Source organism: Pelobates fuscus, chromosome 2 (genome assembly GCF_036172605.1).
Source record: "Pelobates fuscus isolate aPelFus1 chromosome 2, aPelFus1.pri, whole genome shotgun sequence".
NCBI classification, from domain to species: Eukaryota; Metazoa; Chordata; class Amphibia; order Anura; family Pelobatidae; genus Pelobates; species Pelobates fuscus.
In genome coordinates, this window is record NC_086318.1 from 135,907,993 (window position 1) to 135,932,678 (window position 24,686).

A 24,686-nucleotide genomic window follows, 5' to 3' on the forward strand; every position below is an offset into this window, starting at 1 on the left:
AACTTGTGCAAAGAATCCTTTCATCTCTGCTGAGAGTCAAATGCCTATAAATTTGGATAGATTTATTCTTCTTGATCATTTGTATGTCCATAGATTGACAGTTCGTTTTGTTCAGCATAACTGAGAGGAGTTTGTTCAGTATGCAATCAGATCTATTCTGGAATACTGCCAAGACAAGTACACATAGAACATTTGTAAGCATACACATTGCTTCTCCAGAGATTTGCAGACGTAGCTATGTGGTTGCTATTCAGGCTTTAACAGCCAATCAAAACTGCAGTGTCATAGGTCATTTTATAAGTTTTATCTAGCATGGACAAGACCCAAGCTGGATATTGTCTGTTTCTTTTGTCTGAACATTCACTCTAGCTTACTGCTCTTGGCACTTCTGACAGATTATAAATTGTCACACGGAATGATAAAGCCCTGACAGCTTTACATGCCATGTAAATTGGCATATACAGTGAGACTCTTTATGGACACTTATCACAACTTTAGTATTTTAAATACTAAACAAATATTCCACAGAGTTTCTACTGTTTTGTAAATTATGCAACACTTCTAGAAGTGAAAAATCATTTGGTTGTACATTAGGGAGTGACCGATATTGATTTTTTTGGGGAAGGGAAGCATTTTTAATGGTACTTTATTCCCCTCCCTGTTACCTGGCCTGGGAGGGGGTTATGCCATTCCATGGTGGTCTGTGGCATGGACTGCAGTAGGTACCCAGCAAACTGTTATTTTGCCAGTAGCACTCGTGTAAATCTTGCTGCAAGCATGCTGTGTGGAGTGTTGCCATAGTAACACTGTGGCAATGCTCTGACAGCCACAGGACTCGTGATATTTACACCGGGGAGCTGAAGGGGTGGTAAGCAAGAGTGCTGGCCCCCGGGCTTGTAATGGGCCCAGCGGTCCTGGTATGTATTATACTTGCATGTCAACATGGATCAGCTCCACCCACCCAAGAATGCATGCGAAAATTAACAAAAATTATAGACACAATTTATTAAACAGTTAAACTTCATTTTAAGACATGTGCAATGCAGCAATTTAACAATTAAGCCAAGACAGATTGTTGGGGTTTTAGGGTCTAGCGCAAACTATTACTTTAATAAATATACAAAAACGTATATGCCTTTCAATTTAGTAAAGTCTACATCTGAAATGTACAATAAATGTGTATATGCTAATTTAACATAATTTGCTGATTTTATACAGCACTTATACCTTTTAGTCCATAAGTAAATAATTAAGTGATAAAGAACATCTAACACAACCGCTTCTCTAGAACTAGGAAATAAATTTCTAATATAAAGAAAATGTAAAGACCCCATCGCTTTACAACCCACCCCAACAGTCTAAACTCTGGATGGAGGATAAAGACCACAGCTTTCCTTCCAGAGCAGGTGACTACAGTCACTTTGCGTATCAAAAATCTGGATTTCTGATCCGTTATGAGCATCGAGACAAGATTCAAATATATTTCCAATGAAAGCACAATGCGCGTTGTGAATCGCCAAGTCAGCAACAGCGAGTATGGCAAACTCATCCAAAGGATCAAATAAGATCAGCCACATTCATTGGCATCTCTTCCACTGTAGTATTGTAGAAAGTCTCAATATCTCGAAGAATCCTTTTGTCCTCTTCTGTAACAAAGTTAATTGCTACGCCTTTCCTACCAAAGCGACCACCACGTCCAATCCTGCAAAGGGAGACAAGTTCAAATTTGACATTTTCACAGATAATTTAATAAACCATTCAATTGACCGTTTGCTTGTATAGATGTGGGAGTACTGTGTGGCTTTATTTGAAAAAGGTGGCCTTTTAAATATAAACCTGCTGCCAGTTTCTCAGATTAAAAGAATCACCCTCCGCTATACTACTCTTTTGCATTTATCCTCATGTAAACAAAGTGCCTACACCCTCTGAAATGTTAAGGACACACCAAAATTTGCTTTAGGTGAAAACAAGTGTTCTCTAACCAAAAAAAAAAAAGGCAGATAAATAGAAATTGGCACTGTGTGACAACCAGTGGTATAAGTTCACTTGTCAGACAAGTCCTGTGACTTCTTGCATTGCTCTTTGGAGCCAAGAGTCAGACAATTGCCTTGCAAAGACCTCTTTGAACTGCACTGGGATATCTGTAATTGGACAGCCATAGAACAGATTGCCAGGGAGGGCTTTAAAAGCTTTAGGGAAGATCTGCAACTTTTGCAAACTGTGTGCAAATATATCATTTGGGAACAAAATTGCACACCTTCTCATTTAGTTATATCTACTAAACCATATTTTTTGGTCAATGGAGTGTCCCTTTTAAACCTGATGTAAAGCCAAAGACCAACCTTAATATAGAAAGCATTGTTAAATATCTAAAATGGCACTATGTAGACCTTCACTCTTAATGCACAGCTCTAATATCAATCTTAATAGGTTATGTCAAGTACCATAACCTCTTCAATGACCAAGTGATCATGGTGCTTCAAGTCAGCAGTGGAGTGAAAGCCATTTGCTTCTAGAGGTGTAACTTTTCATAATTAACCAGCCTAGAACAGGTTAGTTTTTTTTGGAGGCGGTCATCATACTGGCAACAGACTACTAGTTGTGACATGTCCCTTTGATGCTGCTAAAGTCCTTCCAGACATCCCTTTCATCTACAGTAATTGAGTGATTGGGCTGAGAACATTGAATGGGGACAAATGCAATAAAAAAACTTTTAAAGAGTAACACGTAAAGGGAAAGTCATATTGCCCATTCCATCATGTCTGAATTCTAGCACATTAGCCCTCTTCATAAGCAAAAATGCTGGTTTGCCTCAGTTAAGTTAAATCCCCTCTGCACCGCTAAATAAGTCAGGGACTAAAGTTTGAAACCCTATGCAGTTAGACGCTGCAAGTCACAATATGCATACCAAGGACATTGCTAAAAAATTTATTTGCTAGTAGAAATTTACTGAGTTATGTCTATTATTCTGCAGAGAGAAAAAGAGTGAAAGGACAGCCAACCCCTAAAGCACTTCAGATAGATTAAGTACTTTAGGGAATTGAGTGTTCATTTAAGCATTTCTATGGTTTCATAACTAGGATTGTTAACATAACAGCCATTGTGTGTTTTTAGGTGGATGAAGTTGCATATATTTAAGAAATGAAAAAAGCCACTTTGTCTACAGTATAGTAAAAACAGCAGCAAATAACTTAAAGCAGCAGTGTGACAAGCTAGATTATGCATTTCTATAAACTTTGTACTTCAACCCCTTAAGGACGGAGCCAAATTTACATGTTGTAAACAAAAACTTGCATACCCATTTGCAATATCTTGGATTGCCACTATTGCAAATGGTATACAATCAGGGGTAACTTTCATTCCTGGACTACCATATGGTCTTAAAGGCAATGTAACCAAACTGGCAAATTTCAATGTGAAAAAACTGAAATGCAAGCCTTATATTTGATTCTAACTTTTGAAAACACCATAAAACCTGTACATAAGGGGTACGGTTATACTCAGGAGATGTCGCTGAACACAAATATTAGTGTTTCAAAACAGTAAAATGTATCAGTTATATCATCCGTGTAAGTGCCATTTGTGTGAAAAATTCAAAGGATCTCATAGATGTGATAAGTTTTACTGTTTTGAAAAACTAATTTATGCTCAGCGAAGCCTCCTGAGTATAACAGAACCCCAATGTACAGGTCTTATGGTGTCTTTGAAAGTTACAGGGTTAAATATAGTGCTAGCAAATTTAAATTCCCTGGACTTTTGGCCTGGGTTGTTGGGCAGGTCCTGCAAATTGTAATTCATAAAGGGACCCAATTATGTAAAGTTACATAAATATGCAGAATTGTGTATATTTATTATTTCTCTTTCTATACTGATATATGTATATACTTCTATATTCTTTTGTTCTGTGTATTTTGATATAATTTTAAATTACACTTTTATGTATTTACATATTTTATATACAATATATAATTATTTAACCACTATTATTCTACGTGTAGTTTGACATCAATATATAATTAAAATACACAGACAGTATGTATATACTTAGATCATATTATATATGAATTATATATAATGTAATTTTAAACTTTACATTTTACAGGCAGCATGGGTGTACCTGTCATACAGGTGCTGGCACTGCCGTCCTTGTGATCGTGAGGTCCAATTTAGCACTTTGTACTACATTTTATACAGCTTGGACTATATACACACAATCTTCCTGACAAAGACAGGCTTTTAAAGGGTTCTCCATTACCTACATGGAAACTCTGAATGTGGTATTCTACAGTAGCTGTCCCAATGCTTTGTGCAAAAGCTATGGATTGTCTGAGATCAAGGTTGATTACCTCCCCCATGGAGGTAGGGCCAGCAGCAGAAAGGCTGTCACTGGAGAGATTGAGTAAAATCATGTATTCCTTACACTATAGTGCTCATTTAACAGCACCATCAATAGAATGACAGTATCACAAAGTAGATCAGAACAACTTTGCCATTTACATTACTATCTTTATTTTAGTAAATTGCCAGGACAAGTCACCCATAAAAGCTACACTGCTGCTTTAAAGAGGTTACACAGTCATAACAAATGCAACAGCTAATGCCAAGGCATTAATACCCAACTCCCAGCATCCCCCAGAATAAGTGATCATGCACAACCGTGCAGACCATGTTGAAATTGTGGACACTTTACCTTTACAAATAGTCCCGTGTTCCAATGGCCGCCATCACCCCACGACCAGAAGTGTGTAATTGTCTGATCAAGAGACACACTCCCTTACTTCCACAGGCTCATTCACAGCAGTGTCCCGGAGCAGCTGTATCCTGCTCCATTAACTATTTGAACATAAAAATCTCATAAAGGTTTTGCCTCAGACTGATAAATGCCATTTCAGTGGCATGAAAGTTGTTTGAGACCAAGCGTCCCTGACTGCTGGAGAAAGTTCAAAACAGACAGGGATAGTAGGAAGCAATTTAATATTTGCAGGGGGAACGACAATACAGCACTTAACAGCTATATTGTAACTTATCCTGCGTTTATGTACACAAAGACAATGCTTCCTTTACTAAAATTACCTTCTATTTTGTTATTTATATAGCGCCAGCAAGTACCGTAGCGCTCTCTACTTGGTATTTAATGCTTTGGCACTGGAATATTTTGAGTACTTTGCAAATTTATATACTAAAATTTAACTAAGCACATGCATAGATATATGGAAATAAGCACTGAGGCTGCAAAACAAAAGCCTCTAGTTACATGCAACTACATGTATCAAATCAATACCTGTGAATGTAGTTTTCACGATTGGTTGGCAGATCATAGTTTATAACCAAGGAAACTTGCTGTACATCAATACCCCGGGCCTAAGATTGAGGGAAAGAAAATATAAGGTGAATCACTGAAGTCAAAAGCAATTCCAGGTTTGCTACTTTATGTGCTGGGTTACAGCTCATGTCAAATGTACAAGTTCTATTATGTTTTAATGTGTTAGCCACAATATAGTGGTGAACTACAACAGTGTAGTCCACTGTGGAATGTGGGTCTTTCTTTACCAAATGACTTAAGACTGCTCGGTATAGAAAAAACCTTCACAGAAACAAGAAGTCTTTGGAGCTAGGCAACATATGGAATATAAAAAAAAAAAAAACAAAAAAAAAAAAAAACTTACCAGCAAGTCTGTAGTTATTAACACACGACTAGACCCCGATCTAAATTCTCTCATTATAACATCTCTTTCCTTCTGGTCCATATCACCATGCTGCAGGAAGAGGAAAAGTTAGAACCAACAATATTACTTGATAAAATATCAAGTGTTTGAGACCAAGCGTCCCTGCCTGCTGGAGAAACAACAGTCAGGGATAGTAGGAAACAAGTTTATGTCAGCAGGGGGAACGACAACATAGCACTGCAACACTATATTGTAACTTATCCTGCTTTGTGATGCAAGCATCAAAGTGGATAAACACTTAAAAAATAGTCACTTACTAGAGCAGAGACTGTAAAATCTCTTGCATGCATTTTTTCAGTCAGCCAGTCAACTTTTCTTCTTGTATTGAGGAAAATAACAGCCTGTGTAATGGTCAATGTTTCATAGAGATCGCAGAGAGTATCCAGCTTCCATTCCTGGAGAGAGAATGTCAAACGTTAACAGCTGCTACCATGTTTTTTTTCCTCCAACGCCTAGTTTTCAATAACAGGTGTGGGTCTCACCTCTCTCTCAACATTGATGTAGAATTGTTTGATACCCTCCAGAGTCAACTCTTCTTTTTTCACAAGAATACGAATTGGATCCCTCATGAATTTTTTGGTCACTTCTAACACATCTGTTGGCATTGTCGCAGACAGGAGAACAACCTAATGGACAACAAGTAGTTAGGAATAGTGGTAGAGAAAAAAGTGAAAGAGCATCTAAAGCTTGTGTGTCTGTGGCACCAAATCTTTCAGACAATGGGTACTGGACATTAAGAAAGAGGTCCACCCATGTCTAAAAGACCGTAAATGCATTTATTCTACTTCCTGTAGTTACCCTGCTAGCATCATTACAAGACCTGGAAATCCAAGAACTGTAATTTTAACAGAGTTCTTTTAACAAGAAGGTTCGTGTAGTTCAACTCCTAGTTTACTTTGAGGCTGGTAAGAGGACAACCATTTCAATCAGCTATATTTGTCAAGTGAAACCAAGTTTATAATAAAGTTAGTCACAGTAATTAAGAGTCAGGTTATTCTAGTCACCTACCTGAATATTTGTGCTCAGTTTTTGAAAAATTTCATATATCTGATCCTTAAACCCACGGCTTAACATTTCATCTGCCTCATCCAAGACAAACATCTTTATCCATTTGGGTGCTTAAGGAGAAAACAAATTACTTTGTTATCCCGGCATAGAAAGTATTATTTTCAAAATATCAAATACAATTGTTTCTCAGACATAAGGAAACCTTAAATACATATTCTCAGCCAGAATACATTCCAAGACATGTATATTAAAGGAGACCCTGAGCAGAATGTTTGCACTTGTGATTGAGAAATCTTAAGGGAGTTGCCTAAAACCATTGGTAGATATGAATAGTTTGAGTGATCAGCATATAAAAAAAAGGGATCATCAGGCTTCAGTCCCGAAAGATGGTATACCATCATCTCACTCAAATCGGTGTCTTACAAGATACTTACAAAGGTATCGTCGATTCAACATGTCAAACACTCGCCCAGGAGTTCCAACAACAATGTGAGGTGCCTCTGCTTGAAGCTTCTGCATCTCATTGCGAACATTGGTGCCACCAATACATGCATGGCAAGTTGCACCCATATAGTCACCCAAGGCCAAAATCACCTTCTGAATCTATGGAAGAAAAAATAGATTTAAAAACGAACAGATCTTTTAAACTTTATGCAGAACACATTCAATATCCACACAAGTTGCACAATCTGTGCTGCATAGTTGACAGTCAGCAACAAAATCTAAAAATGCAGCATCAAGTTAATTTGAGGAACCACCAGAAATATATATAAGGGTAATAATACTATCAAATCTCAAAGCAAAGTTGTGTTTATGATGGGTGACGAAGGAAATTTCAATTATAATTTACAAATAGCGTTTGCAAGTGTTAGGATGCATACGTTTTAAAGCTACATGCTTTAAAAGCTATTGCATTGGTAAAAATGACAATTAACAAACCAACACAATTAAAAAAGGAAAGTAATGCTTAAACGCAAGTTTAATACAAGAGCACAATTAGAGACGTCTAAACTAATTTTTCTATTCAGGTTCATGCTTTGCAATAAAAAAATAATTTTCTAGATAGAGGCTGACTTTCTTTGTAATTCAGGTCATAAAATTATTTGAAACCTAGCTGTCTGATTGGAAGCTTATTTTCATTTAATTTTTTGCCCCTTCCTGCAGTTTGCATCTATTAAAATGCTTGACCTCTTGCTATAATAGACATATCTCCAAGATGTGTGCTCTCCTCTGATTTAATTCCATACATTTTTAGGCATTACTAATCCTTTGAATATACATGCATGAGATGATTATTTCACATTTTACCTGAGGTATTCTGTGCACTGCAGTTTTCATATTACACAACTGTACAAACTAAACTCACAAGATTGGTAAAAAGTTATTTTTAAATAATTTACTCATGTTCAAAACTAAAGGGGCAGGCTAGAATTTTAGATATAATCATTATTTTGCATTATGTTTTCTAATAGTTTTTAAGAGCAAGTTGTGGAAACTGAAACCTGTGCAGCACACAATTAAAACTGCTCTATCAATACCTGTTGAGCCAGTTCTCTTGTGGGAGCCAATACTAGAGCTTGGGTCTCCTTGAGATCTATCTCCAGCTGCTGCAGGATGGAAATTGCAAATGTGGCAGTCTTGCCAGTACCTGACTGAGCTTGAGCAATCACATCATACCCTAAAAAGATTAGGATACATGTTTAATGTTCCCACATTTAACTTGGGCAAGTAAGCCATGTTCAAAGCACATTTTGTACAAGTGATCAGTAAGATATGTTTTCTCCATTTCAGGTCAGTCCCGAAAGATGTAACCATCATTTCACTTAATACATATGCATCTTGAGTTTTGTTTTTTTTAAACTTAAATACCTAAGCCTACATGCCATTTTGTAGCTACAAGCATCATAAAACTGCACAATACTAACCTTTAATACAAGGTATTATTGCTCTTTGTTGAATAGCTGAAGGTTTCTCAAAGCCATATGCATAGATTCCCCTCAGAAGAGATTCTTTAAGATTCATGTCATCAAAATTGTCAACAATTTCATTCCAGTTGCTCTGCAAGAGAAAGATATCTTTAGAACTATAGGAAGGGGGGGAATAGAGTGGAAAAGCCTAAAAGGGACAAAGCTCGTAGTTTTAATGTGGGATAAATTCATGAATACAAGCTCTAGTCCTGATATAGCAGCTGATTATTGCAAATTGAGAGTGAAGTTAATACTATGCGTCATTACAAAAGTCAAGTGGGATAGACAGACAAATATCTACTCCATGGAAGAGCATTGATAAAAAGCTAGTATGTTTACATAAAGTATACAAACCTCAATGACACCATCGGGGTCCATTCCTTCTGGGCCACCATGGTCTCTGAAAGAAAGACAAAAGCTATGCATTTGAAAGCAGTCTTGCACTGTACTACTATTTTTACCAACAGAAAATGCAAGGGTTGAAGCACAAACCATGTAGGAATAAAGCAGATCTTTTTAACGTTCTGTCCTCCAAACATAAGTGACCATATGCATTCCCTCATCAGAAATGAGTTGCTTATTTTATACACTACTCAGGATAAATATGCTGGTGTTGCAAACAAGCCACACCAAAAAAATCACAAGCACATGTAAAATAATACATGCTTAGATGTGCTCTAATGGGAAGCTATAGAAGGCAAGCAGCAGGATGTCAATTTTAAGCCAGCTCCTAACATTTGTTGAGGTCAATGGAGATGAGGGTTTCCATCATTTTTTACTAGGCGTTTGATCAGGGAGGGCAGATTCCTCTACTAAGCTATAAAGGAACACTATAGCATACCCAATCTAAGTGTGTATAAGTGAATTCAATGCTTAAGCAAGGATAAGCATTTGACGACATTTGATGTCCTAATGCAATTTAATGAAGCCAGCCACTATATGTGGTTTAGCCCTGCAATGAAAACATTCACAAAAAAAAATAAGATTAACAAAAGTATTGAAAAAAGTTCACATTCAAAATTGCAGCGGTCAGTGACATGAAAAATGGTCTTGTCAAAGCTCAGAAAGCTAAATACAAAGAGTAGGTATGCAAAGCAATATGGTTACAGATTATTCTAATCCATGACACGATTCTAAGCAGCGGCAACATTTGCAAAATAGAAACTTGAAAAGTAGATTTGAAAAGTTGCAATACTTGCTGCTGCCAGACAACAGGGAGACTTTCTTCAACAGGTAGTGGTGTAGGTGGTCTCCCTCATGTCTGGCAGCAGCAAGTATTGCAACTTTTTTCAAGTCTGCTTTTCAAGTTTCTATTTTGCAAGCATGTTGCCTCTGCTTGGAATCATGTCATGGATTTGAATAAACTAACCAATATATTGCTTTGTATACCTATTTTTTGTATTCAGCATTCCGAGTTCTGCCAAGACCATGTCACTGACCTCTGCAATTTAGAAATTGTATTTTTCATTACCTCTCCCCCCCCCCCCCCCCCAATTTATTTTTTCATATGGTCTAAGATGTATTCCCGATTGCAGACTATACCATTTGTGTTTTGTTCTACATGTCGAAAAGTCCAGCACCTAAATTTATCTTGTATAGGCCAGAATTCTAGGATGGGTTTACTAGATACAGAATATATAATTTATTTGGATTTGTGGCATCATTTGTGGGTGGATCTTTACCACCCATCCTCTTTGTCTGCAATGAAAAAAATTGCATCAATGAGGGGGGAAAAAATAGGCAATGTTTTACATTGCAGGCCTGAAAACAGCCACTGCACCAGACCAATTGAGATACCTATAGTACCGGTAGTCTATTAATATTCCAAATCGCTGACTCAGTACTTGCCTTCCTGAGAGCAATGGAACACCTAGTCCACACAAGTGGCATGGCCACAAATTAAGAGCACAAGCTTCAATATTGCTGATTTGCTCAGAGGGCATGTGCAAAAGTACAAACGTTTAAGCAGCAGCACAGCCCCATTGTTAAAAATATATAAGTGCTGTAATACTGGTAAGCAGGTATAGTATGGATGCCCTTTACTTATCTGGTGAATAGACCATTACTAGGGCAGAAATACAAAGCCCATAAATCCATGCTTTACAGCAGAAGGCAGTTTTCACCCTGTGCTGTGGTACATGCCTCGAGCTACACAAACATTGGGTTGTTCATAAGTTGAACGTAGTTCTTAATAGGCGTAAAGACTCAAGACATGCAACAAGCTATTCTCATATGGCAATTAAAAACCCTTTTTGCTAGACGCATATCTGGTTAGACTGCATGTTTACACCAATGGTTATAAAGTTGTGCCTTGGAAGTTTCATTTTGCAAGACTGGGGTATGAAAGATAATAAATAAAAGGCTGGAGACAATGAATGCTAGATCAGTGGAACAGTTGGATCTGAATGAAGCAGCAGTTACTTTAAAAACTATATATAAGCGCATTTATAAACATGACCGTTTTACACTCAGTTAGGGGTGAAAGATTAGCTCAGGACAACATGTTTTACACATTAATACGGTCTGTTCACTTGCATGGCTGGAGTGAGAAAGTAACAGCCCTGTAACAAGCAAATCACTCTGCTTGCCCTGAATTGGAAGAATCCCCTATCCTATATTGGAGTAAGGGTGGGGACGGTCACAGACCAACAAGATAAACAAGCGCAGGGCTAGTGAATCTAGTCATTGGGCAGCATGGCACCCGGCCAGGGATGGGCAGCATGGCACCCCACCTAGTGCCAGCTACACTCGGCTCACAGCTCTGCTGGCTAAGCACATCCAGGAACCCTGGGCCATGTTGCTGGAGGTAAACATGTGCTGCTACTGGGGAAGGGGACTAAGCGTTGACTGACAGTCTGTTTCCATGGAGATTGATCCAGAGCTGGGCAAAGCAAAGGGTTAAAGGCCCAGCACCCACTTAATGTTACACAGGCTGACTGCGTGGATCAGGCCCGGTCCAGCCCCCTACACAGCAGACACTGCGTTACCCTGCCGCCATGTTTTAACTCCGCCATTTTATTCCCTCCCTTCCACCCTGACCAGGGTTAGACCACAGACCCCCTCCCCTAAATAACGCTGCCCCAGCGCGACCCCCTCCCCTAAATAACGCTGCCCCCAGAGCTGGCAGACCCCCTCACCCACCTATCCATGCACAGCCCGGGTTACTGACAGCTGGCAGACACCCCATGCCCAGTAGGTAGGGGTTACAGGCAGCTCATAGAGCAGCCCCTGCCCGGCCTATAGATTAGACGGATAGAGAATACCCCTCGGGGCAGGCCCGGCCAGTATGGTGGGTTACTGTCAGTAATGCCCCCCGCCCGCCAATACCAGAGCCGGCCTATATCGCCATGAGGGCCGGTGGTGGTGCATACCTGGTATAGTCCGCAGAGCCGCCTGACATGATCCGAACTCACTTCCAAGCGCAACTGAAAAGGACTTGGAGCCGCTGCGCACGGAACTTATAGTGACGGACCTTTATCCTCCTCCCCCCACCTCCCCCAACGGCGCAAGGATATCTGACGGAAAATGTTAACACGGCCAGTCCTAGTTTAAATGGAGCACAGCTTCCGCCCGCGTTTTACCAGGAATAATTACTATATCACCGAGTACAATAAACAGGGCGGCCGGTGTCTTCTTTTTATTACTCTCTGCAAAAAGAAAGGTACTACTTTTTCTCTTTAAGCTCCCCCCTCTTCGTTTCACCCCGCGGAATGATATTGCAGCAAACGGTGACAAGTTGTAGGTCCCGCCCGCCCCTCCCCCGACTGCGCGGGGTTTCCCAGGCAGGCGGCAAGGGTTAGGGTGTGACGTCATGGGTGAGATTGGCAGTCTGGACACATTGCAGTAGAGTAGAGGAACGTTCTATGGAGCACATTCAGCTCCCGCTGATAGACTTGTTACACTCCATTCTGCAATGCCAGGAATGCATGCTGTGTGAATGTGTCCTATTAAATAATTGAAAATATGATGACGTGTATTAGCCATGGATTTATTTTTGGAATATTAAAGGTTCCAGTAATTTCCTTCTAGAAGCAAATAAAAAGGTTCTTCAATTTAACTTGAGGGTTCATTCTGCTGAAAAAACTTAAAGGGACACTGTAGGCACTGTGGTTCATTTAATTAAACTGGTTATAGTGTCTGGTGCCATCATTTCTCTCAGCTTTAACCCCTTATGGACTGAGCCAAAAGTACACGTTGTGATATTTGTATTCAGTGATGTCTCACGTGTAAAACAGTACCCCCTATGTACAGGTTTTATGGTGTTTTGGGAAGTTACAGGTTCAAATATAGCATGTTACATTTTTCCGTTTTTTTCACATTGAAATTCACCAGATTGGTTACGTTGCCTTTTAGACCATATGGTAGCCCAGGAACGAGAATTACCCCCATGATGGCATACCATTTGCAATAGTAGACAACCCAAGGTATTGCAAATGGGGTATGTCCAGTCTTTTTTAGTAGCCACTTAGTTACAAATACTAGTCAAAGTTAGTGTTAATATTTAGAAATCAGAAGGGAGGTTCAGCGCTGATAGGAAAACAGGGAATATGACAATAAGGCAGCACACCTATAAAAAAGGGGAATCCCCTCTGAGCCCTTTAGAGTACAATGGAGAGAAAAGAAGGAATAAGGGTGCACCTAAAACAAGTGAAGTAAAAGATGTTAATAAATACTAGAGTGTACAAACAGCGATACCTAATAGTCTGAATATAAATAGTCCAAATATGTAGGTGGTAATCCTAGTAGTACATAAAATGGTATGTAAAGTCCCAGATGTATATCCGCAACTTCGAAATGGATATGTGGAGAAAACAGAAGACAAAGGACAGAATAAAGATTCTGTGGAACTGAAATCGGCTACACATTTTACCGAACACCGCTGACCCTTACCTTCTCCTACACTTCGTTTTTCAGCTCCAGAGACTAAGTCCCGTTCGAAATGGGACTTAGTCGTTTTTCCGCATGAAATTGACCGACCGCACAGCCCAAATCTATGGAACTGTTTTGGGCAGGAAATTGTGCTTGCGGTCGGTCATAAAGGGACCTCCAGCTAACTTTTGATCCACTGGAGGGATTTGGCTGATTTTTGGAAGTGTTTATGTTTGATGTATGCTGAGTTCAAATATGTAATTTTTGGAGATTGAATGTATAGTTTTCAAGTTACAGCGTATGTGTGAAAACTGTATTTTTACTGTATGCTATAATTATGTTATGTGTTTATCTGAGGGGAGGAGACGTGGGGGTGGTACCATGTATGTGATTGGTTAATTTCAACCTCCCCCTGGGAGTGTCCTGTGTGTACCTTTTTGTAATAAAAAGCAGGCTGGGTGTCCCAGTCCTCAGTTCTTCTTGACCCTTCAAAATGTAGCCTTGTCTTGTTATTGGAGGGAATTACTGTATCACACTGGGGATTGCTATGCTCTGCATATTCCCCTGAGCTTAATCACTTAGCTCTTTTAAGAGCTTGTTCCGGATACGCTCTCCTGGAGGAGAGGTCTTCCCCACATGGTCCTGGAGGACAGAAGCCGATCCAGGGTGGAAGGAAGACGGCGCGGCTCCAGTTAAGCTACGGCGGTTGTGGAGCCTGTGGTGGTTGTGGTGTTGTCTGCAGTGCTTGGAGTCCTCTGTAAGCGCTAGGAGCATCCATCAACGGAGGGTACTCGGTCGGAGTACACGGAGCTCCATTACAAAAGGAAACTCCAATAGTCGAACTACTCACAATATTCAGAGCTTAAATCCAGCTCTGGTATGAATGGCACAAAGTGGAATAATCCCCAGTCAAGGATATGTGGTGCTCCTCTTTTGTTCTTTAGTAGAATAAATTGGTGGAGCAGTCCAGCTCGGGATAAAAGGATAAAATATATAGTGCTCACTGTATAGTTGATAAAGTGTTGAAACAGAATAAAATATACTCACGGTATATATAGCAGACTTATTGCTCGGTGGATGGCGTATGGGTGGTATAATCCCCACCTTAGGATTCTTGGTACTCCAATATGGACAAAAAGGTAGTAGTAGTTAGGTCTGGATAGAATAAACTTACAAATAATAAAATTATAAAATTTTACTAAAAGAAGAAAATAAAATAATTCTATAGTGGAAAGAGGAATGTGGCAACCAAATGTATAATAGCCAAATATGAGCCAAAGAGATGAAATATAGCCAAAGAGATGAAATGGTTATAGTGACTACAGTGTCCCTTTAAGAATTGCAGCAAATTGAAATCCAAATGACAAAATGTCAGCAAAACAGCTGCGAAATGGCAATAGCTGAGTTAGAATATATGTACACATATTCAGTTTATTTATTAAAGCCCAAACTGTAGCTTATTGAAATCTAAAATGGCAAAAATTCAAGCTAAAATAGCTTATTTAACCCCTTAAGGACACATGACATGTGTGACATGTTATGATTCCCTTTTATTCCAGTTGGTCCTTAAGGGGTTAAAGAAATTTATCAACTTTGCATTTTTAAACCTACGTTTTTTATTTGCTACAAGTAGAGGTTTAGTGAATCAACACCTGCCATTCTCGCTTAACTTTTATCATCCAGATTTAAGGTTGATACAATTTGGAGATTATGATATATGTATTTTAAAATGCTGGTACTCATTGCACATGTTCTCTTTTAAAATAATAAGCTGATCCCTTTGGACAAAGGCATAGTGATACATTTGTCACTATCTTATCCCAGGCAGGGCTATATATTTGAACAGCACAAACTTTCTTTAACATGTTATGTAAAGTGCAAGGGTCACTTTAGGCTCACGATAGAGGGTATTTTATTTTGGTAGATGTCCCTACAGGAATAGAAAGGCATGTCATGATGAAGCTCGATCTTTACACTGCACTAAGCAGAATATTCCACAGGATCTGCATTGTCTTACTTTTCTTTTTTTTTGACAATCTTTATTTATGAAGATTTTACATCATAACATTTTCCAGATTTGAAGGAAAAGTAAGTAGTAAAGGCAATCACAGAGTAAGGAGAACATGAAAATGTGTCACGTAAGCATGTATCTATCGCAATGCAAGTTACATAATGCCTCACACATGTGGGGGACATAAATTAAAATTTTTGTCTTTCTTTATTAGACTATAGCACAGCAAGATTTTTCAGTTCTCCTGAACAATATTTTACAAATTAAAAATTTTGTTTAATTTGACAATGTGCTGGCTCGATTTTAAAACTCTTCTGAACAATACACCTCTGCGTGCACTGGTTAATCACGTGGCTAGAAAGCGCTACTTAAAAATAAATAATAAGCCTATAGTTAATATGACTCCCACACTAGTACAAAGGAAGGTTTTATATCACCCCATGCCCCACTCGCCTTGTCGCAAGTGGAGGCATGTGTGCTATACTGAAAGCAGATAGTAACTGCTAGTGATACCGGAGAAACTGACGGAAGCCAAGCACAGAGAGATGGACACAGGTTTCTTCAGGAAGGAAGAGATTCTTTATTCGGTTCACCGATCGGGACTCAGAGGGACTAATGTCTCCAAAATACAACAAGTTCTGAGCCCCGGACAATAGTGCAGGCTCCCTATATAGGCACATAACTCCTCCCATATTAAGCTCCACCCGCACATTCTCTTGACCAATCAATACAAATAAGAATTAACTTCCTGTTTGACCGCATGGCCTGTCCAGCACAATGGAGGAGGGGAATACTACATCCTGTATTCTCGCACATGCTCCGTACACTACTGATCGTATCTTGCCACGTGCAACTAACTGATCGATACGTCAGCATATGCACGTACACATGCCACGTGGTAATCTCGGCCTACTAAATTTATTTTTACCGAGATTCCATCACATTCCCCCCTTTGATGCCTCTTGATATTTCACAATTACTTGAGGCATCACTTAACCTTAGTTTGCATATACCTCAGGCTACCATGAACCAGACCAGACTTTTCCTATGATGTGAATCCCTCAACACTCCTCTTCCTGCATTGGTTCTCCCTGATCTAGAGCCTCATATTTATATATGGCCATTATCTGTGCTGCAGCCTTCCTTTCTGCTATATTTTCTATCAGGCTTTGCACAGACCTAACTACTAAGGGGATAAGACATGGCAGGAGTAGACACAACATTAAAATCAGTAGGACTCCGCCTACCAATGCCTTAAGCCCTCCAAACTGCTCATACCAGCTACCAAACCAACTACTTGGATTATACCCTTTCCATACCCTGAGTAGGCACATGCGCTAGTTTAACCATATGGCTAGTAAGCTCAGCTATTGCTTGCCCTTCGTCATCTATTTGAAGACAGCAATTGCTCAGGTTAAACTTCCCACATACACCTCCCTCTACTGCCAATAAGTAATCCAAGGCTAATCTATTTTGGTATACTGCTGTCCTCATCCTGGTATTATGCTTCGCTAGAAGATTGAGCGCTTGTGAGGTCTCATTAGTAATAATCTCAACCACCGCCTGTAACCTTATAATACGGTTGAGGATATAAATTGGGGTTCTATAACCAAAAGTACCATCCTCTGCCCACGTGGCTGGCCCATAATAATCTATAATACGCTGGGGAGGCCATTCATCATCTTCCCAGGCGCCTATCTCTATGGGTCCCCTTTTTTTCCTATGATTCACATCATACACCTTAACACCCAAAGTCTCACCTGTTTCAATAGGTAACAAGAAGAAGGATGGTTTGAGCATACCCAACACACATGCCCCTTCCCAGTCCTGTGGCAACTCCGAATAGGCTTTCTTACCACAGATCCAGTATAAATTTGCTGGGGCTCTCCAACTAGATGTGATGGATAAATCAAACCATACGTCCTTTAAATTGGCATATCTTGCAAACGGGTTAGATGGTTCTGAGACATTTGAAGCCGACCACCAAGTTGTATTCTTTGTATCATCATCATAAGCTTTTTTCCCTAGACAAGTTAATTCTCCTACAGAAGTATTATACATCATTCATTTCCTTGCTATGCAAACATAACCTATGATGGAGGTCTTTAATCTCCACTCAGATTTACCTCTAACACTCATCTGATAATCGGCTTGTGAAGATATTAATTGTTCAACTGCCTCAGAACCGGACATTACCTCCTTTGCTTCCCAAGGCCATTGGTCTCCCATGTTAGTACCTCCACACACATAGCAGTTGGTAACATTAAGACTACCGGCAATACTTTCAGCTAAATCAATGAACAGGTTTTTAGCGTTATGGGGGATCTTATTATCTATACTCATCTCTTCATAAAAGGAATGGTATACCTGATGAGTTTGGGAGGTTACCGTATCGGTCTCTATCCCTATAAACAATACTGTCCCAGGGTGTAAACCCGTCCCGTATATTTGAAACCCAAATAAATTACCATATCTATCCAAGAATTGGTCAGGATTATTTATAAGAATATGGACTGGATTGCATTCCATAGACTTACAGTATGGATTGGTAGGCAACTTAGTCACAATCATATCCGTGTCTGCTGTCTGTCCCCAAGTTGCCCACCCCACACAAGACCAATATGGGCAAAAGTTATATTCTCTGTTTGGGCATCTAGGACTCACATACTTATTTTTACTACTGGGACAAATATATTTATCATTAGACCCATACGTTCTCTCCCATCTAAGATCCCCACATACATTCCACGACTTTCTACCACTTGATATCGCCTTACATGCATCAAATAGCAGAACACCCGAAGAATGTACGGATTCTAATACCGTTTTATTTATTAGGGTCCCCTGAGAATCTCCATTCCTGAGAGTCAACCAAATTGTACGGGGTTGATACTCTGGATTGAAGCACCTAGGTTCTCCTACCCCTAGATGGCATACACTATACTCTACATTTAAGTATCTACACCTGGACACATCACCTTTACACTCATATTGCGAATGCCAAATTAGGGTCTGGGAAATATGGTTACCTGTTCTTGTAGTCTTAATGCATACCTCACAGCTAGGAGTGTCGGTACCTCTACCTTCCTGAATATAAAAATACATATAAATAAACATTATCATAAGCACATCTTTCGTCGGCATCCTCAGTCTTCGTCCGTGCGATGGCACCTCAGCTTCCAGGATGTAAGGGCTGCAGGGAATGGAGTTCTGCTCGTCTTCACAGGGGTCCCTTCGAGATTTTCCTGACTTTTAAATCACTCGTTGGTGAGCGGACAGGCTTTATTATGGCCGTCTCACTCACTTACCAATCTCTGAAACAATAAAAATTTGTAATCCACAATGTTCCTCGTCACTCCGACTGAGTCGTGCGCTTTAACCGGATCTTGCAGGGATTCTCTGGGTCTGGTGTAACTTGCCAAGAATCGACCGCTGCTGGTTTAACCCTGGAGTGATGTATCCACGGAGTCACTTCGGCCACTTTTATCGCTGTAGGGGTAGACAAAAGAACAACATAAGGACCTCTCCACTTGGGCCCTAACGGTACATTATTCCACTCTTTAATCCACACTTGATCTCCTGGGTGGTAACTATGAACAGGGGGATAAATATTCACAGGTAATCTATCTTGTACCCATTTCTGTACCTCCTCCATAGTCTTACCCAACTCTACAACCTGCTGCCGAGTAATTCCTTCTCCCAACTGACTCAAATCCCCCCTTAAGTTACCAAGTACGGGAGGTGGACGCCCATACATGATTTCAAAAGGAGAGAGGCCCATCCTTCTGGTAGGTGTACTGCGGATTCGTAACAGAGCTATAGGCAAAATAACGTTCCACTTAAGTTGGGTTTCCTGACACATTTTTGCCAACTGGTTCTTAATAGTTCTATTCATTCTCTCTACCTTACCAGAACTCTGAGGTCTATATGCCGTATGAAGTCTCCACTTTATACCAAGCATATGAGTCAGTTGTTGTAGGCACTGATGAACAAAAGCTGGACCATTGTCCGATCCTATAGAGCAGGGTAGTCCATACCGGGGTATTATTTCTCGTAGCAGGAATCTCACAACTTCTCCTGCTTTCTCTGTACGAGTAGGACATGCTTATACCCAGCCTGAATAGGTGCACACAACTACTAGTAGGTAGCGATGTCCACCAGATTTAGGCATTACTGTATAGTCAATTTGTAGATCGGACATAGGGAGTCCCCCCATAAACTGAACTCCTGGTGGCTTTACTGGTCCTTGTCTTGCATTATTTTTAGCACACGTTACACATCTTCGTACAATGGCTTGAGTTAAGTTGGACAATCTTGGTATGTAGAAATGTTTTCTGAGAGATTCTTCTGTACTATCTCTCCCAGAATGTGTCCCGTTGTGATAGTTTTGGACAATTTCTACCGCTAGTGATGCTGGAATAACTATTCTCCCATCTTCTAACTGATACCATTTGTTCTCCAAATACTTTCCAGGTTCAGTCTTTAACCACTCTTCTTCTTGAGCTGTATAAACCGGAGTCCATTGAGACAGTGGAGTTGGTATAAGAGCAGCTATATGTTCCACATATTCCTGTCTTCCTGATTCAGCGGCACGCTTAGCTGCATTATCTGCCATCCGGTTTCCTTTAGTTACATCGCCATCTCCTCTCAGATGCGCTCGACAATGTATAATACCGACTTCTTTCGGTTCCCATACTGCTTCCAATAGTTGTAGGATTTCAGCTGCGTACTTGATTTCTTTGCCCTCTGAATTCAATAGTCCTCTTTCTTTATACAAAGCTCCGTGGGCATGAGTGGTTAAAAACGCATACTTGGAGTCCGTGTAGATGTTCACTCTTAAACCTTCAGCCAATTGTAACGCTCGTGTCAGTGCTATCAATTCTGCTTTCTGTGCTGATGTTCCTTTTGCCAGTGGCCGAGCTTCTATCACCTTGTCTATCGTTGTTACTGCATATCCTGCATAGCGGATCCCTTCTTTCACATAACTACTGCCGTCTGTGTAATATTGAACATCAGGGTTCTGGATGGGAAAATCACGAAGATCTGGTCTACTTGAGTCTACTTGGTCTACTTGAGAATACTTCATCCATCACCTCCAAACAATCATGTTGACTTTCAGTAGGTTGTGGCAAAAGGGTAGCTGGATTTAAGGTATTAACAGTTTTCACACAACATTGCTTGATACTTGGTCATACGGCTGTTACTAAACCAATGATTTCCTTTGTAATCCAACAACGTCTGTACTGCGTGTGGGACTCGTACATAAAGTTCTTGACCCACAGTGAGTTTGCTGCAGCTGCAGCTACGGCTCTTAGACAAGGTGGAAGTCCGCTGGCCACTGCATCCAATTGCTTAGACATATAGGCAACAGGTCTTTGCCATGACCCCAAGTACTGTGTCAATACTCCCACAGCCATTCTTCTTTGCTCGTGTACATACAGGTAGAATGGTCGTGTGTGATCAGGCAGACCAAATGCTGGGGCACTCATCAAAGCCTTCTTCACATCTTCAAATGCCGTTTGCTGTTCTTGAGTCCATAAGAAGGGGTCGTGTTCTGTACCCTTGATAGCTGCATACAGAGGTTTTGCCAATATCGCGTAACCTGGAATCCATATCCTACAGAAGCCTGCTGCCCCCAAGAACTCTCGCACTTGTCTTCTATTCTTGGGTGTTGGTATTTGGCACACAGCTTCTTTTCTCTCTGGCCCCATTATCCTTTGACCTTCAGAGATATGTAATCCCAGATATTTGACAGTTGGCAGACACAACTGAGCCTTCTTCCTAGACACCTTGTATCCTGCCTTCCAGAGAATGTGTAGTAGATCATGTGTTGCTTGCTGACATATTTCTCTTGTGACTGCGGCTATCAACAAGTCATCTACATATTGTAACAATACACACTCTCCTGGGATGGACTCGAAATCCAGTATCTTGACTTAGGGCTGAACCAAATAGGGTCGGTGAGTTTTTAAACCCTTGGGGCAGTCTTGTCCAAGTCATCTGGCGTTTTGAGCCCGTTACAGCATTTTCCCATTGGAAAGCGAAGATACATTGGCTTTCTGTGGCAATTCGGAGGCAAAAGAAGGCATCTTTGAGGTCTCCTTTCCCCGCCCGGAATTAAAGCAAGCAGGTTATACGGATTGGGCACAACTGGATGTATACTAACAACCGCATCATTGACTGCTCTCAAGTCCTGCACAGGGCGATACTCATCTGTACCGGGCTTTTGAACAGGCAGCAATGGGGTGTTCCAGGGGGAAGTACAGAATTTTAGGATACCATACCGTATGAACGTATCCAGATAAGATTGAATGTTTTTCTTAGCCTTCTGCGGGATGTGATATTGCCGTAGGCTCACTGGATAAACCCCAAGTTTTAGTTCGATTTTAATAGGTGGAATATTGCGGGCCAGTCCTGGTGGGTTGTTCTCTGCCCAAACTCCTGGTATGTTGAATAAGGATTCATCACTCCTAGGGTTCTGGCTAGTCAACGCTGTATAAAGTCGCCACTCTTCTTCCTTTGGTACGGATAATGTCATAGAAGGTCCATTAAACTTTAAGGATGTTGTTCCGTTTGGTAGGAACGTAATCTGCGCTTGTAATTTGGATAGCATATCACGTCCCAGCAATTGGACTGGACATTCAGGCATGTAAAGGAATTGATGTTTTACTACGTGGCCTCCCAATGTACAGAGTCGACTTTTAAGAACCGGTTTTGCAGCACTTCTTCCAGTTGCTCCTATTACGGTAATAGTTCTTCCAGATGGAGGAGCAACTAGGTTAGTCACCACCGAATGTTCAGCACCAGTGTCGATCATGAATGCACTCCTTTTTCCCCCTATTGATACATCGACCATAGGCTCCGCTCGACCAAGGGGGATGGAGCCCGGTCGGTATCAATAGTCCTCCATGACCGTGTCAGCCAATCCTACAAAGTCCCTACCTTCTCTATCGTGGGACCTTTGCGCTGCGGGATAGTACCTATCCTCTCTTACACTTCCTCTATTACCATTACTCCCTCCGGGACCTCCTCTACCTCTCGCCCTGCCTCTAAAATTTCCATATCCTGCCCTGGGTGGGTCTCTCTCGTACTGCTCTCTTTTCGGACACTCGCTTCTCCAATGCCCTTCTTCTCTGCAATACGCGCACTGATTCCTACTCAGGGGCTCCCTATTCCACCTACTATCGCCTCTATCTGGGCCCCGTCTATCTACGCCTGCGATCGCTACCGCTAACATATCCGCCTTTTTACGCATCTTGCGCTCTTCCTCTTTCTTACTTTCTGATTCCCTATTTATATACACCTTATTCGCTACCTCCATTAGTTGGGTAATGGACATTCCTGCAAACCCTTCTAACTTCTGTAGCTTGCGCTTAATATCCCCGTAGGCTTGGCTGACAAAGGCAGAGTTTACCATTCGGGAATTCTCGGTGTCTTCCGGATTAAAGGGGGTATACAGGCGGTATGCCTCCAATAATCGGTCATAAAAGATACCATATTGATACAATATACATATTATGATTTCACTTTACACCTAACCTATTTTCATCTATATCTAGATGCATTAAATCAAATGTATACTACATCTCCAGTTACATATATATATACATGAGTTTTTCCTATTTCATCTTAAGCTCTAACTGTATGTTACAACTAGTAATAGAATGTAGTTCTTTCCTCTTCCAAACGATTGCGCACTTTCGACACTAGCAATATACCCAATCTGACACAGTCCACTGTTAATCCCACAGCTCTGTTTAAACAATTGAATACAGTCCTTTCTTTAATAATTGTGCACTATCACTCTTGACACTAGAACTGTATCAGATTTCATACAGTCCACATACTTACCTAGTGCACTCTGTTCTCACATAAGTATATCTCCTTAGGACATCACATTAACAGTAATTATTCATCTATCTGTTTATCTATTTGTTCATCCATTTATGTATCATTTATTATGCATTGTCTATTGTTCATTCTATATGAATTCCATACCACAATTATGTAACTCTTTCCAATTTTGTGTTTATCTGTTCAATTATATATATTTTTATTATTTTTTACCAAACATGGTCCGTTATTAATATCCAGAGATACTCTTTAAATATATATGCTCTTTTTAGTACTTTTAGTATTTTTAGTATTTTCAATACATCTCCAATGCATTTTTTATATATGTATTTTTATTGTATTACATTTTTCATTTTTTATTATACTTTCTTTTTTCCAATGCACTTTAAATGTATTCTTAATATACTTCCGATGTTTCTGATACCTTTTATGATATCTCCAATGTTTTCCACTATCTGTGTTTATTAGCTGCACATAAAAGTCGAAATAACTGTGTACACCACAAACATATGTTTAAAATTCAGGTTTTATCAGTATGTTTACTAAGCACTAGCTTAAATGCAAAGTTATAATTGGTAAAGTAAAATGACAATCAATGTAATTAACACCAATTAGAACTATATAAAAATCATGGTGTACTGAAGAATCCTCATCACGTCTCTGAGGAAGTGGGGCTGACACCCACGAAACGCGTTAGACCACAAAGAAGTAAGCAGGGTACGGACGCAGACCAAACATCCAGCTGCAGTATTCTTTCATCCAACGTAGAGTGTTCCGAGATCTGGGGGACCCGCCGGCCAACAGCGTGCATCATCCAGAGTGAGGTCTGGGACGCACGCCAACCTCACAAACAGCCGGCAGAGAGAGCAACAAACTATCCACATCCATCCTAATCGGTCCTCACTACGAAAACGGAACAACCTACACAGATGTGCTGGTAACAATCTTGCATAACGTCCCTGACTTATATTTATTCATTTTTATGCAGTTTTATATATTTTTTATTCTACCACTTTGAATGCCCCGATATAGGCGCCTTTTTTCTAATAAATTTTGAATTATTTTTAAACTTCATCTGGAATTCATTGGACTTTATTGAATTGTATCAATTTTATGAAATACAGTCATTTACATTATATTTCTACCTTATAAATAATATATTTCCGTACTTCAAAGTACACCATTTGGTATATATTCTATTCACTCAAGGATCATAAATTTAAAGACACAGACACCCTATATATTTTTGTG

The 24,686-nt window shown here is 40.1% G+C and overlaps 1 protein-coding gene and 5 non-coding genes across 7 annotated transcripts; all 6 read right to left on the reverse strand.

Annotated features, from left to right (window-relative positions):
- Positions 1–986: 986 nt before the first annotated feature.
- EIF4A2 (eukaryotic translation initiation factor 4A2) lies at positions 987–12,177 on the reverse strand. Of its 2 annotated transcripts, XR_010086595.1 has the most exons (12): positions 12,073–12,177; positions 9,056–9,101; positions 8,660–8,792; positions 8,273–8,412; positions 7,169–7,337; positions 6,735–6,844; positions 6,209–6,352; positions 5,984–6,121; positions 5,667–5,756; positions 5,282–5,361; positions 4,691–4,833; positions 1,615–1,702 (listed from the first exon to the last, which is right to left on the reverse strand). XR_010086595.1 is itself a non-coding variant. In XM_063442728.1 (11 exons), the coding sequence occupies exons 1-11, from the start codon at positions 12,099–12,101 to the stop codon at positions 1,558–1,560; spliced, it is 1,224 nt and encodes a 407-aa protein (XP_063298798.1). In that variant the 5' UTR covers positions 12,102–12,177; the 3' UTR covers positions 987–1,557. The 2 variants fall into 2 exon arrangements, 1 of the variants encoding a protein (XP_063298798.1); XM_063442728.1 differs by lacking the exon at positions 4,691–4,833 and having other exon boundaries at positions 987–1,702.
- On the reverse strand, positions 4,904–5,034 carry LOC134593880 (small nucleolar RNA SNORA63). Its single transcript, XR_010090294.1, has one exon. It is a non-coding gene; the product is annotated as a small nucleolar RNA SNORA63 (small nucleolar RNA).
- LOC134593882 (small nucleolar RNA SNORA63) lies at positions 5,809–5,934 on the reverse strand. The gene has a single exon (XR_010090295.1). It is a non-coding gene; the product is annotated as a small nucleolar RNA SNORA63 (small nucleolar RNA).
- LOC134593912 (small nucleolar RNA SNORA81) lies at positions 6,420–6,596 on the reverse strand. Its single transcript, XR_010090321.1, has one exon. It is a non-coding gene; the product is annotated as a small nucleolar RNA SNORA81 (small nucleolar RNA).
- On the reverse strand, positions 7,071–7,142 carry LOC134593916 (small nucleolar RNA SNORD2). Its single transcript, XR_010090324.1, has one exon. It is a non-coding gene; the product is annotated as a small nucleolar RNA SNORD2 (small nucleolar RNA).
- On the reverse strand, positions 8,492–8,559 carry LOC134593914 (small nucleolar RNA SNORD2). Its single transcript, XR_010090323.1, has one exon. It is a non-coding gene; the product is annotated as a small nucleolar RNA SNORD2 (small nucleolar RNA).
- Positions 12,178–24,686: the final 12,509 nt, after the last annotated feature.